Source organism: Watersipora subatra, chromosome 7 (genome assembly GCF_963576615.1).
Source record: "Watersipora subatra chromosome 7, tzWatSuba1.1, whole genome shotgun sequence".
NCBI classification, from domain to species: Eukaryota; Metazoa; Bryozoa; class Gymnolaemata; order Cheilostomatida; family Watersiporidae; genus Watersipora; species Watersipora subatra.
In genome coordinates, this window is record NC_088714.1 from 47655797 (window position 1) to 47670063 (window position 14267).

The 14267-nt window shown below is 35.7% G+C and overlaps 1 protein-coding gene across 1 annotated transcript in view; it reads left to right on the forward strand.

Annotated features, from left to right (window-relative positions):
* The window catches only part of LOC137400833 (poly(A) polymerase type 3-like), a 62229-nt gene that overhangs the window by 39705 nt on the left and 8257 nt on the right, over positions 1–14267 (forward strand). Inside the window, exons 10-14 of the mRNA XM_068087174.1 lie at positions 7726–7810; positions 8133–8186; positions 8517–8621; positions 8883–8986; positions 9615–9748. Of these exons, the coding sequence (XP_067943275.1) occupies positions 7726–7810; positions 8133–8186; positions 8517–8621; positions 8883–8986; positions 9615–9748 (482 nt within the window). The remainder of the gene's footprint in view (positions 1–7725; positions 7811–8132; positions 8187–8516; positions 8622–8882; positions 8987–9614; positions 9749–14267) is intronic.

A 14267-nucleotide genomic window follows, 5' to 3' on the forward strand; every position in this document is an offset into this window, starting at 1 on the left:
GAATGAGTAAATGGCTAAGTAATGAATCATAGAGTTATTCTAGTACTACATGTTACTGGTCACAACACGAGACTGACTATCATATAGTGGTTCTTTTGCAAGATAGATGTGTTGTTGTATGATTCTGAACTTGGTGTTCTTTTTTAAAGTTTGAATTGCAACAAATTTCACATTACAGTTATTTAGTATCAAAAGATTCACCATGTCTTACTCTGCAGTGTTGTAGGTGCAAAATATGTGGAAATGTGATTACAAGCTCTTAAAAGCTCAAAACGAACAGTTAATCGCAGTCATCACAAAAACGCCGTTGATTGGAATCTCTTTATCTCGACGACGTACTCAAACATTGTGGTTCTTGTTTTTGATCACGTGAAATTAAAAGCCAATAAATGGCTTAATATATAACGTTTCGTAGCACTAGTTTATGACAAACACTTCGGGTTCTACCGGAAAGCCCGTATCAATATAGATGCTCGCTACTTTACAGTTTTGTTTTGGCTTGGTCTAATCGTCTAGTCGTAATCTGATCATGTGACTCATACAAAACTGATTTAAACAAACTACAAAACTGATTTAAACAAACTTTTAATCATGCAAAAAAAGGCAATCAGAATAATACTCAATTTTAAACCAAATCAAACAGTTTCCAAAAATTTTAAAATTTTAAAAATAATGCCAATTGAAATTTTATTCCAGTATCGCCTGCTAATGTTTTTAACAAATTCTTTCCCCATGGAAGAGTTGCAAGATTTTATGATAGATCATTGTCAAGATACCCGTTTAAAAAGTAAAAATCAATTAAAGTTGAAAAAGTGTTTGTCTTCTAAGGGACAGAGATCGATATTTTTTAGTGCAATGAAATTATATAATAAATTTTTGAGTGATTGTGCGGGCTCTGCTCCGGGTCAGCTGAAGGCGAAGTTGGTGGAGCGCCTGTGGGCGTCCTGGGACTGTCCTTCCTGACTCTGGTGCTCCGGAGTGTGCGCTTATCGCTGATTCTGTTTCTTTTCCTACTGCTTGCTGGGGCTGCCTTGACTCTAGCCTCTGGCTATCTGGCATGTCCTATTGCTACTCTGTGTATTTTTTTTTTACTCATATTGTCATGTTATTATTACGCAATAAAAATCAAATCAAATCAAAAATACTTCCTGCCAAACGGAGCGAACAAGTTCTGGAGCAGTTTTCGATTATCACAAGTGACCAACAGGCTCGTCATGTTCATCAGATGATGAGATGCACTCTTTCAAGCTAAGGTTAAGAGATTAAACGAATTTTTACGGTAGGTTTTGAGATATGAGTGCTCAAAGTGACAGCGTTACAATGATGATGAAACAGACACGTAAGGGCAATAGACATAATTTTATTGAATGCGTGAAGTATATTTGTAAAAATATTTTGACAAATGAGGTTGCATGAAAGTGTAAACAGAAGCCATCGTGTTCAAGTACGTCTCATTTGAGCCGTTTTGGAGAGAGATTCCAATCTAATGCGTTTTTGAGGTTTTAAGAGCTTGTAATCACATTTTCACATATTTTGCGCCTACTACACAGCAAAGTAAGACATGGTGAATATTTTGATACCAAATAACTGTAATGTGAATTTTGTTGCAAGTCAGCCTTTAGATTTTTTGGCAGTATTGATTAATAAAATGCAGCATGTTTGCAGAATATACCACCAGCAGCGGCTGAAAGAGTAGGTGGGAGGGTATATACCTTCGGTTCATATCACCTTGGAGTTCAACTCAAAGGTGAGATTGCTATACCAAGTACTGTTGCTAAGCACTTACAGAGTCATGTTAGTTCTATGAGTATTGTCAGTATACCCAGTACTGTTGATTCACTGAGTAAATCAGTATACCTAGTACTTCCTAGTGCTCTTGATATACTGAGTATAGTCAGCATATCCAGTACTACCTAGTACTGTTGATGTACTGAGTATGTATACATAGTGAATTATTCAGTACTGCCAAACATTTTTATATACAGAATACTAGTGATTTGGTTAATTTTTATTTGTTTGTTCGTCAGGTGCCAATATTGATATACTGTGTGTTGGTCCTCGTCACATTGAACCTCGCGACTTTTTCAGCACATTCTATGCCAAGCTATCAGCCTGCCCTGATGTTACAAGTTTGGTTGTAAGTCTCACATACCTCTATGTCTCTTTTCATTGTTATTCTTTTCTAAGGTACAGTATATATAGTACACTAGAATAGTAGTTATAGATTAGCTAGTTCTCGTGACCAAAACTACAACATTGCTACTAATATACTATTAACTCTTGCAGGCGGTTGAAGCAGCTTTTGTTCCAGTAATAAAAATGACATTCGACGGATTTGGGGTAAGACTTACAGCTAACTCTACCATGACAACAGTATTAACTAGACTCTATTTATGATTACAAATACTGATAAAATACATAGCAGATCTGTAATAAAAATGGCTGCTGCGGCTACACACCTATGCTACTAAACGCTAACTCTCTCATGACATCAGTGTACTTTGCTCAAATGGTCATTCCATTCATTGGAATAAACTAGTTGAACCAATCACAGATGCATTAAGTTTATCACAACTGATCTAGACTGATGTATTCTAAAGGTATAAACCTGAGTAGTTAGCTGTCCGTGGCGATACCTGTTGTATAAATATTGTCTATAAATCTCATGGGTTTACAATCGTTCTTGTTTGTGTCTCCTATCATTTGAAAGTCTCTCCTTCTCTACCCCTGTCCTCCCAACATGCGTCGACTCGATAGCTTTTGGCTTACCTGGTGCTACAAGCACACATTACCCCCCCCCCTTGTATTAATAATCTTAAAATTAAAAAGGCTAATATTAATACTGTGTATTAACATTAGACTTTTTGCTAATAACCGTGTGTCAACTCCCGACACTGACTAGGGGTTCATTTTGACATTGTATACCCTTTCGCATTGTTGCAAAAGCGTTGATTTCGCAAAAAAATGTTTTTCACTTGTGTCATGGGTTGCCAAGTCATGATCATACATGCTCAAGCATAGAATTTTGCTGCTTGTTTAGCCACTACATTTTTAGCGCATGCTTGCTGATGATTTATATACTATACGATCTATACTTTCTTCCTTTTTAACATCATTATTAAATTTGAATTATTTTGGTTATCAGTATTACATTATTGTTTAATATTATTTGTCCTAGCCATGTCTTCATCAATGAAGTTTTAAGACTTTATTACTAGTAGTATCCTGGCCGTTCTGTCCACCGTGAAAAAGCATCAGGGGTAATAAGTAACTGCACAATTATTCCACAAGGTGGCTGAGTAGTGCCAGTAGTGGTGTGTTTGTTCACAAACTAAAAGCTCTGAGTTTCTATCCTGTGAAAAGCAATATTTTTCAGTTCTTATTATAGTAAAAATTAAAGATTTTGTTTATTAGTCATGAAGACAATTATCATTAGAAAGTGCTTGCTGCATCTTGTAACTGTAAAAAGTGTTTGTCTATGGAATGCAAAAGATACAAAAGGATTGTTAGCAAACACTCGCGTGGTGAACTAAGTACTGTTGGTAAGGAGAACTTGTGCGAGCCAAACGTTTGTTCATATTAATTCCAAACATCTGCGAGTGTGACCCGCCTTTATGGCAATCATGCTTACAAGATTAATAGTCACCACAATGTTTATCACAAAAGGAGTTGTGTCCACCCGTCAGTAGCCACACTTACAGAATGCTCTCAACCAGACTCGAGCTGGCAACTTTTGGCTTGGTAAACCAATGAGGAGCTGCTACCTGTGCCAATCAATCACCCTGCCATATTTGGGATAGTTGTGCAGTTAATTATTACACCTCACAATTCCTCATGGCACACCAAACTGCTAAGGTATTAGTAACTATAATAATTCCTTTCATGTGCGCCTCAGACATTTGTGATTTGGATAACGATTTTTCTTTTGAATTAATTATGTAGGGTTAGACAACTCCTGAATTGAAATTAAAGGAAATTTTTAGATGTCATTATTACCAAGCCAAGTATTGATGGCTTCTGTTGACAACTGAAAGGACAACTCCTAAATCATGTAGCGCCATCTACATGTATATGTAGAATCTACTTACGTCCTGCAATAGCCGCTGTGTTTTTTTGCCAAAGGCCAAGGTCATCAACATGCATTAGATACATATCCTTGAATTAGCCAACAGAAAATTTTTTTGCCTTTTCGCATCCTTTAAAGGCTCTGGTTGCATATATTCCCAATAATATGAATACTTTGCATAACTGTTCTGCTGTTGTGCGCACAGGTTCATCTGACCTATGCTCACCTCGCAAACCCAAGTATACCTGAGGACCTTACACTACAAGATAGTAAAATACTTAAAAACTTGGAGATAAAGTGTGTGTTAAGTGTGGATGGGCCCCGAGTCACAGATGAGATACTGAGGCAAGTGCCATCTCAAGAGAATTTTCGGCTCACCCTTCGCGCAGTGAAACTTTGGGCGAAACGTATGTAGGATTTGATTTTCATCTATGCGTTCCTTTTGAGTTTTGGAGGTGAAAACTTGTTTGCTATGACGTTTTATGTGATATCAGCTTGTACAAAGATTTATTTTGCAAAAAAAATTTCAAAAAAAATTATTTTTTATTAGCAATAGATTTTAGAAAGCATGAATTAAAACACCACAGATAGTAACATCCACTTTGTCCACATTTGAGGAGTCTCTACCTACTCATGTCAAACAGATACTCAACCATCTATTCATTCTTTCTGAGTTGTCAACGGAAAATAACTTGTTCACCTCAATAAATTTTATATGACATATATCAGCTTCTACGAATAATTATTCCACAAAAATTTTTTTTTGAAAGAGATTATTTAATTCAAAATTGATTTTATTTTTATTATTTTAAAACTCATTCACTAAAAAACTTCTGACAATAGCATTCCAAAGGCAACCTCTCTCCTTTGTTTACATCTGAGAAGTTCACTGATCGATATTTATGTTAAACATGATACTTTGGCAATAGTTGCTGTTTTCAATATCGCATCTGATTATATAATATTTTATAAGATGTCAGACAATGTTGGGATACTACAACAGCATTCCGTGAACTTATTGAGTTCAAACGCTGTTAGAGTAAAAACTGTTCACTGTGGGCATCATTGTCTTTTTATTGAACTAAAATAAAATCATTGCTACATTTAATTACGAGATTAATCCGTTAGAGAAATTTTGTCATAACTTAAAAAATTTTGTAAATAGAAATGATTTTTAACCTACAAATAGCCAAACTGATTTTAAGCTCCGTAAACATCTGTCATAAATTTTGTACAATTTATAAAAGAAATGCAGCAAAAACTGCAGCATACACATTTTAAAATTAACGTAAAGAAGAGAGTTGCGCACAACTTGTTTCATAGCCTGATACTTTTGTAAACAAAGACATTTTTATATTATAAATACAGTAATCTATTGCAAGCTCTGCAAAATTCGAACAAAAATTTTAGCATGATTTATATTTATTATTTATTATTATTTATATTTTATATATTATATAAAGGTCTCTATAATAAAAATGATTATATTAATTTTAATTGATGTTTAATGTATACGTGGAAGCAACAAATAAACTAACAAAAACTTTAAGTGAAATTATAAATGTTATGCATTGTCTGTTGCCTTTCAATTTTTCTAGTTCACTCTTATCTGTCAGTTTTTCCAAGCGACCCTGAGTGTAAGTTTTATCGAATGCTTTGGTCTTTTTATATCTTGAAATTTCATTCATAGCAAGAAGTCACACGTTTTCATAGAGACCAATAATAACTTGAACATTTTGTATGTACGCGCTATTGTTAATAAAGGTACCATAGTTACTGTACAGGACAAACATGAGCACTTATTGCAATTGTATAGCGTTTATTTGAATGAGCAAATATTGTGGATGTTTCTACATAAATGTTTCAATTGTTTCTGTTCTATTAGGAAAGCGTGGAAGAGTTTAAGTGTCAGTCAGCCCTCATTGCTGTTGTCCACGACAGCTTTCTCATAATTCTTTAAAAGTTATGACCTCCTCCGATTGTAGTATTATATACATAACAATTGTTTGTCACTCTGCTTTGGCTGGAGATTGAAACCATGTTTATTGTTAAACAAACAGCTTTTGTACACCATGTTATTACCTTATATGGATTTCTATGGCGCACTGTATTTTATATCAAGGCATGAGACACAACTGTCAGACCTAAATTAATGCTTATTGTAGTAACTTTCTCAATATGTTCTTATATTCCACAGGTAAAGGAATCTACTCGAATGTTTTGGGCTTCTTAGGAGGTGTTTCTTGGGCTATGCTTGTTGCCCGTGTCTGCCAGCTTTACCCTCATGCAGAGCCTTCCATTCTTCTGCTAAAATTTTTCTTCATATGGTCCACATGGTATGTTTCGTTTTATCTCAAGTCTCATGATTAATTGCGGCTCTACATATTTCAGTCTTAATCATGAGTAGCCCTTGTTTATCTACATTTATAAATGAAATGAGAAACTATTCAATAAAAAAGGCAACCCTAGCATACCTAACGGGTTTGCTTTTGGTCCAAACTTGAGGTATTAGATTTGCCAAAACATGCTCAAGATTGATGACTTAAATTAATTTCTTGAACTAGTCTTAGCTTGCAATGAGTGTCATTAGAAGTGATTCATAGACAATTCACATGCCCTTTCTTTTAGCTTAAAGCTATATATGGGTGTTTTAATCAACGTAGGAGACACTCTATTATTTTTACAGAGCAGATAACTCTTAGCTGAAAAGCTCTTCTCACTCTATCTTGTCAGATCATTTTAGTTGGCTGGTTGTAGTTTGCTGTCTAGACAATCCTGTGTGTATGCCTTTTGGTTAATTACATGGTTGTTTCTGACGCAGGGAATGGCCAAAACCTGTGCTATTAAAAGATCCAGAAGAGATGGATCTAAAATATCCAGTTTGGGACCCGAGAGTCAATCCTTCTGACAGATCCCATCTTATGCCCATTATCACACCACGCTACCCTCAGCGAAATTCCACATACAATGTGACCAGGTCAACCCTTGATGTTATGACATCCGAGTTCAAGGAAGGTAAACAAACACCTGGTAGCACTACGGAAATTGGTCATCTCTTCTCTTGTCACTTAATACTGCTTAGAGCATTTCCTTATTTTGTTACATACTATATCGGGAGATTTTTCGATGCTCGTACCAGTCTTTCACTTTTTGTCGATTACACAAAGAACTATTGCCTTTAGTGTGTCGCCACAGTAATAAACACGTAAGAGAGCTGTCTCTATAATTACTGCAAACTCACTTATACATAGTGAAATTATTGGTATGTATGTTTCAAGTAGGGTTACGTATGTGTGATCAAATTCGATACGACACAGCCAATCTGTACTAAATCACGTCGCACACAGACATTCTTGGTTTTGCTAATTTCTTGAATTTAAAATTCACGTTCAAGTTCATCGCAGGCAGATGATTTTGATTTTGCTGATTTTTCGAACTCCAAAGTTTTAATAAATAAATCATATTACTTCTTTCGCAACATCGAATCTGCATTATATTGACACACGAAGAACGAATTAACATAATGGTTAATACGCGGCGCCTTGATGTGTTTCTCAGGTTACTATTGATAGCAGAGATGGGAATATCGCTATGACATGCAGAGCTATAGTTGTTTATAGTTGCTGTAATAGAGGCATTCATATTATGGTTGTATTCAGGTGTTGCTACTATGGAAAAGATCCTGTCTAATAAATGCAACTGGATAACATTGTTTGAACCATCAAAGTTCTTCCTCAACTATAAGTGAGTCTTTGAACTTTTATATATCAAAACCTTCTATGTATACCATCTTAGTAAGGCATGTAAGTAGCTCTTTTCCTATCTTCAGAAATAATATTAAGATAAGTGTTCCTCTCTACCTATCTTCAAATATAATACTAGTAATAGTGTCACTCTTTACCTATCCTCAGATATAATACTTGAAATAGCGTTACTCTTTACCTATCATTAGATATAATACCAGCAGTATTGTCACTCTCTACCAATATTCACTTACAATGCTAGGGGTGGGTTACTCTTTGCCTATCCTCAAGTATAATACGAGCAACACTGTTATCTGTTTTAGGCACTATGTGATATTAATAGCCAAAGTAGACACAGAAGAAAGTTATATAAAATGGTATGTTGCTGGACTGTAACAAAGATTTTATGTATTCTCTACTTGCGTTGCGTTATTGTTGCTTTGTTTAATTTAGTTGGCAATACTATTGTAGCCCTTTATTTATTTTTCTAGTCCAAGAGTTTTTAAATGGTTCCATGATAAAAAGTTAAATTTATTGGCCAGCATGGGCACCCGCATGTATTCTCTGTATCAGCTCATCTTATGCTGGAAGGAAATTTTCACAAAGGAACCCTGATATGCTGTGTATGTCTTTGAATAAATCAGTGCAAACTTGGTTTACGTTCCTTTAAACTGTATAGTTGACAAATGCACCTTGTTACTTGGCAGGCAAGGCTTGGTGGAGTCAAAGATCAGGTTGCTTATACAGGCTCTAGAGATTAAAGCTGCAAGAGCTCATGTTTATCCTAAATCCTTTGGTCCTCTCACTCCTGAGTAAGTTGTTTTAATTTGCTCAGTAAACTGTGGACTCTCTTCACCAAATTATGTTCAAGTCTGTCATGTTTCTGTCTGTTAGGACAGGAGCTGTAGAAAGATATGTACTAAATGACAAAGTCAGCATGTGTCTCGTAGAAAGCATTGATGTCATGATATGAGTATCTGTTTATTGTTAACTGTAGTTGCTTTGCACCATAATAAGGTATATATACTAGGGTACTAGTTTAGAATGGTAACTCAAAACACTGCCCGTTGCAGCGAAGGCAGGTATGTCACTAAGTGGTTCATCGGCCTGACGTTTGGTGAAGGTAAAAACCAGTGCATTAACCTCACCCAGGATATTCAAGGTTTCTCCAATCAAGGTTGGCCGTGCGTTTAATTTCAGTCTTCAGAAACGGTTTGATTGTTGTTGCTATGGTGACCAAATAAATAGCATTCTATTGCCTGAGAAATATCGGAAGGAGGTACTCTCAGTACCGTTATTTTGTATGTAAGTCGGTCTGTTTTAAGAATTGAGACAGTTACAGGCCATATACCTAAGGTTTTATATTTCCAGCCATTTTTTGATAAACTGATGACAAATTTTATCAGAGAATCGTAGTGACTCATTAGAGTTGGTAAGGTGAATTTTATTGACTAGTGATTCATGTTTAGTCATTCAATTTCATGACTACAAAATTTCAGGAGACTAATTAGTACTCCCAGGTGTAAGTTTGGGCTTTGGTGTCACCCAAAGGTAAAGCTATAACATAAGCACACCTTGATCTTCTCAATGCATAAGAAATATCTTGAGGAAAACGTATTCTTCTCTTTCACTAAAGGAAGTTTTTAAACTATGGAGACTATTTAAGCCCTCCCCTTTTTTCCTGTTGTACACATGCTTACAACTGATCTTGACAGACCAATGATAGCTTGTTTCTTAATAAGCTTTAATTTGCTGTTGCAAACTCCATTTGCTCAAACAGTTTTTATGGTATTTATATTTGGTAGTATACAACCAGTCACAGCGACAGCAAATCATACAACCCGATATGTTTCTTGACGCGAAGCACGTGAAAAGAAAAGGCCTTCCATCATTTCTTCCAGAAGACCTGGCTGAACAGGTTCGACTGTTCAACAAAAAGGTGAGTACAGTCATACTTTGACTTACGAGCTTAATGCGTTCCGAGACTGAGCTCGTATGTCAATTTACTCGCATGTTGGTGCAATTTATTTATATATAGAACAATTAAATATATATTGATTGGTTTCCATAGTCAAAAAAAATGCAAATAAAACACTCAAAACAAGATATTGTAGCAGAAAGAACATGTTGGTTATTGTCCTAACTTACCACAAGCTTTTAAAAAGCAACAAATGAAAAATAATGCAAGGAAATGTGATTAATTAACATGTAAAATTAAATACATACAATAGTAGCTAACGCTAGCATTTGCCAGAGAGGGAGATATCCTAGGAAGTTACAAAGAGTTATCCTTCATTACAACAGTTGACTTTGATAAATTTGGATTTTATCAAAGTCTTAAAAGACAAAATTAGAAGCAAACCTAAAAGCAAACTATCATTTTTAACTTAACGTAATTAAAATTTCTTCGGCGTTCATCGTTTGAAGTTTCTCGCTGGTTTGCTAATTTTTCCTTTGTTTCACTTTCACGACTAGCCGGCCGTTTTAAGATAAATATGACGCCTTACAGTGCCTCGCGTTGCGTGTTCACAACTCGAGTTGTGAACACGCAACACAACTTTGTAAAAGTATAAGGTGCAATATATTGGTATTACGGTAGCATAACCGTAGATCTGGTTATATTAACAATGGTACATCAATAGGCACCCGCTAGCTAATAGAAATTAAACTATGTATGTATGTACTGTAAAACTAAAGCTAATGGCGAATTATAGTGTGCCGAGTTTGCAACTCGAGTTGTACAACTCGAGTTGTGTAACTCGAGATGTACAACTCGAGTTGCAAACTTGAGTTGTGTAAATATGACTCGAGTTGTACAACTCGAGTTGTACAACTCGAGTTAATCAAAACCCAAGCCGAATTCTTTCAACAGCAACTCAAGTTCAACAACTCGGCTTGAGAACATCTCATCATTTCATTTTCTCTAGTTATATTTTCTATATGGAATTTATTTTGGTGCATCATTAAACGCCGTTGAAATAATTTCTATGTTCATTTTCGGTGTTCATTCAGTTTCTTGTCAGGTTCTAGAGAGATAACTCTTTTTTCATTTGAAAAAGAAGTGGCCCAGCTCCCACATAGATTGTTTTTAGTTTGCTTTTTACATTCTACAATTGTTTTTGTCTCGTTATATTTATAGAATTAAATATGCGCAAATATCGCCAATATATATAATTCAAATGTGTATATATATTTAAATTATTATTATTAAATTTCTGTCAATGTTCTGTAAATGAGACACCCCAAAGACTCACTTTGCTTTCTTTTCGAACCCGTGTTAGTTTTGCGTAACACAACTCGAGTTCATCAAAAACCCAGGCCGAGTTGTACAACACGGCAACTCGAGTTGTACAACTCGAGTTGCGAACACGGAACGCGAGGCACTCACTATATTTCTATGGTGCGCAGTACTGCGATGCAGCCCCCCTCTGAAGTCGAGGGGATTGTACGTTTCCATGCTGCGCAGTGGTTTTCAGCAAATTAGCAGAGAAGAGAAATTGTATAAATCGAATCGCCTGATGGAGAAATTGAATCGATCATGGATACCGAACGTCAGAAACTGTCTTTTTATGCTTCTGTCATCATTATACTTTTATTTACAATACACATTCACAAGGTTTTACAAACCTTAACACAATTTTTGCAAAGTAATATATTTTTAATAAATATTTTTTAAGTAATATATTATTTAAACGTTTATTTAGGACTTGCCATCTATTTTTCGAAAAGTGTTGGCATCGATAACAAAGTCTAGAAAAGTAATCACCTCATCATCCTCGTGGGTGCAGACCATAATTAAATATAGGTGAAAGAAGATCGGAAGAATAGAAAAAAACAAGATTAGCCGGATAACATTTGTACTAGTTTATGGCTCTCGAAGAATCCGTCTCCATGGCATGAGAGCTATGCGCAGCCACTGCGCAGTTGCTGTTTCCTTGCTGCGAATTTGCACTGGCTTCGCACTGATCAGTGCGCAGTGATTTCAGTGCGAAGACGCCGTTTTCATGATTCGGAGAGGGCGCAACTCCAAAGCACTGCGCATCATGGAAACATAGTGACTGTAAGGCGCCATAGATGAACCTTTCTAAGGACGTTTGCCTTTGTCGCCCTTTCCACATGTTGCGATTAGGACGAACACCGGTGTCGTCACAAACGGTTAATGTACGACCACTAGCCAACTTGTCCGAATGTTTATAGTTTTGATAGATAGCACCGGCCTTTTCACATAGCATCGTTCAGTTACACTGTCACCGGCCAATTGTTGATCTTTTATCCAATGCCTTAGCAGTCTCTCCATCAGCGGTCCTGAAGATCGCTGAAGATCGCCGTTTAGAAAATATGGTTAGTCCTTTTGCGAACTAAATAAATGCCCTGAATATAATCCTTCTGTTTGATAATTGTGGATGTATTTTTGTCATATTGCTGAGCTAGCTCAATCACGCATACACATTTCGCATACCCTACAGGATGAATTTATTCGCAGAGTTATATTTCGCGAAAATTGCCATTTCATGAATATTCGCGGATTAATTTATTCACGGCTGAAAACTGCTACTCTCTAATAAGAGTTAACTCTATTACGTCTACCAATAGAGTTAACCCTACGCATGCGTGCATCGCGGGTTTCATTTTCTATTTAGCTTACAACTACGGGTGGATCGTGCTAAAGCGGGACAGCTAAGCTATAAATTTTTTGCTGCGTTCAGAGGTTTTTACGAATATTCATAGATTTGGAGGCCTTTGATGAACCAACAATTTGTGGTAAGTAATGAGTTTTTTCAAAACCATTTACTAAATTAGTTGAATTTTACTTTGGTTCTTTGGTAAAACGCAATATATATTTTTTCCATCCCTACCGCTTCCTTATTTGTTTTAGTGTGAGAGAGAGATTTTTCATTATACACACAAGCACAATACTGCAAGGGTGGTATATGTCATTCTTAGAAGATCACGAATCATTCAAGGAAGTCTGGAAATTGAGGTAAAAGTGACCGCAGCTACTTACGAGGAGAATATATCTGTTTTAACAAAAGGAACAAAAACTCCTTTACGAGCACAAATCTTTGGCCAACCGGCAGAACTTTGCAATAGTAAGCCACGAGGAGAGTTCTGATGATAACTTCCTTACCAGCCATGTAGTAGCGAGAGGATTGCCTTTAACATCTACCCAAGACAGTGACAGCGATATAGAGCTGCTATTACCAAAATAACTAGTCAGAGAGCACCATTACACGCTAGTATTCACTTATCAAAAGTATCAGTTTAATTTTATTGCTCTAGACAACCGCCATATAGACTAAACTGTTTCTATTTACTCCATTCATCGTTTGTAATATTTTATTTGTATTTGAAATATTTTATTTGTACACTCAAGTTTGTAATAAATTATAATATATCTATACATGAAATAAAATATATAATTTAATCATGTTTGTTGCAGCGATATCAAGGAGTTGTTGTCGATGAAGGGGTCTAGGTTGACTGGTTGCTTCTCTGCCAATATTCCTGCCTTGATAAATATTACTACTTGTATCTAGTTTTCGTAATCGGAGGAGGTCATTTAATTCTCAATCTGCAGTAAACACAAAAAAGAAAAAATATTAACAAGTGTTAAGGAAGTACAAAAACAATAGCTGAAGTATTTAATGAAAGCGATCAGTTTTTAAACAAAAGAATTAACTAATGCAGTTGATTATGGAAAAAAGTATCTGCACTGCAAATCAAATACATACCATAATGTCCAGATCAGAATCATGATCGTCTTCAACTTCGGTATTAGAGATTGATGGGGTTGATTTCAATGTAAAAAGACTAGGAGAGATTTTTTGCGATGACGAAGCCATGGCGAATAACTTGTAAAAACCTTGAATAATTTTGTAAAGAAGTTCAATGCAATGGCAATAAAACTCGAGGCCCGGCGATGATTTTAAAGAAGTTTTGGAACTCGGCTACGTTTAGTACTTCCGCCTAGCGGCTATTTTTGCGATGACGTCATTCTCCATATCTTGTGACAACCTTGAATAATTTTGTAAAGAAATGTGATGCATTGGCAATGGTGTTAGCTCAAAGCCCAGGCAATGACTTTAAAAATGTTTTGGAACTCAACTACGTTTAGTATTTATATTAAAAACTAGCCTAGCAGCTAGTTTTTAATTTGATGCAGTAATTATTCACGGAATTTAATAATTCGCGGAATTGACTGTTCGCGAAATCGCAAATTTTTATAACCAACGAATAGTTTCATCCTGTAGGGTATTTTTCAATAATTTTCTGTTTAATAATTGTTATCATTTGCTTTTTCTTTGCATTTCATCTTTCATTTTACTGGCAAACTTTCGGTCTACGCACAGTACTTTTAATTCACATAATTCTGCACTGAAAATCGCGCACAAAAAACACGGTACAAAAGTATAACCTGAGTAGTTGAAAAATGCAGAGTGATGCTGTTTTTATAAAAC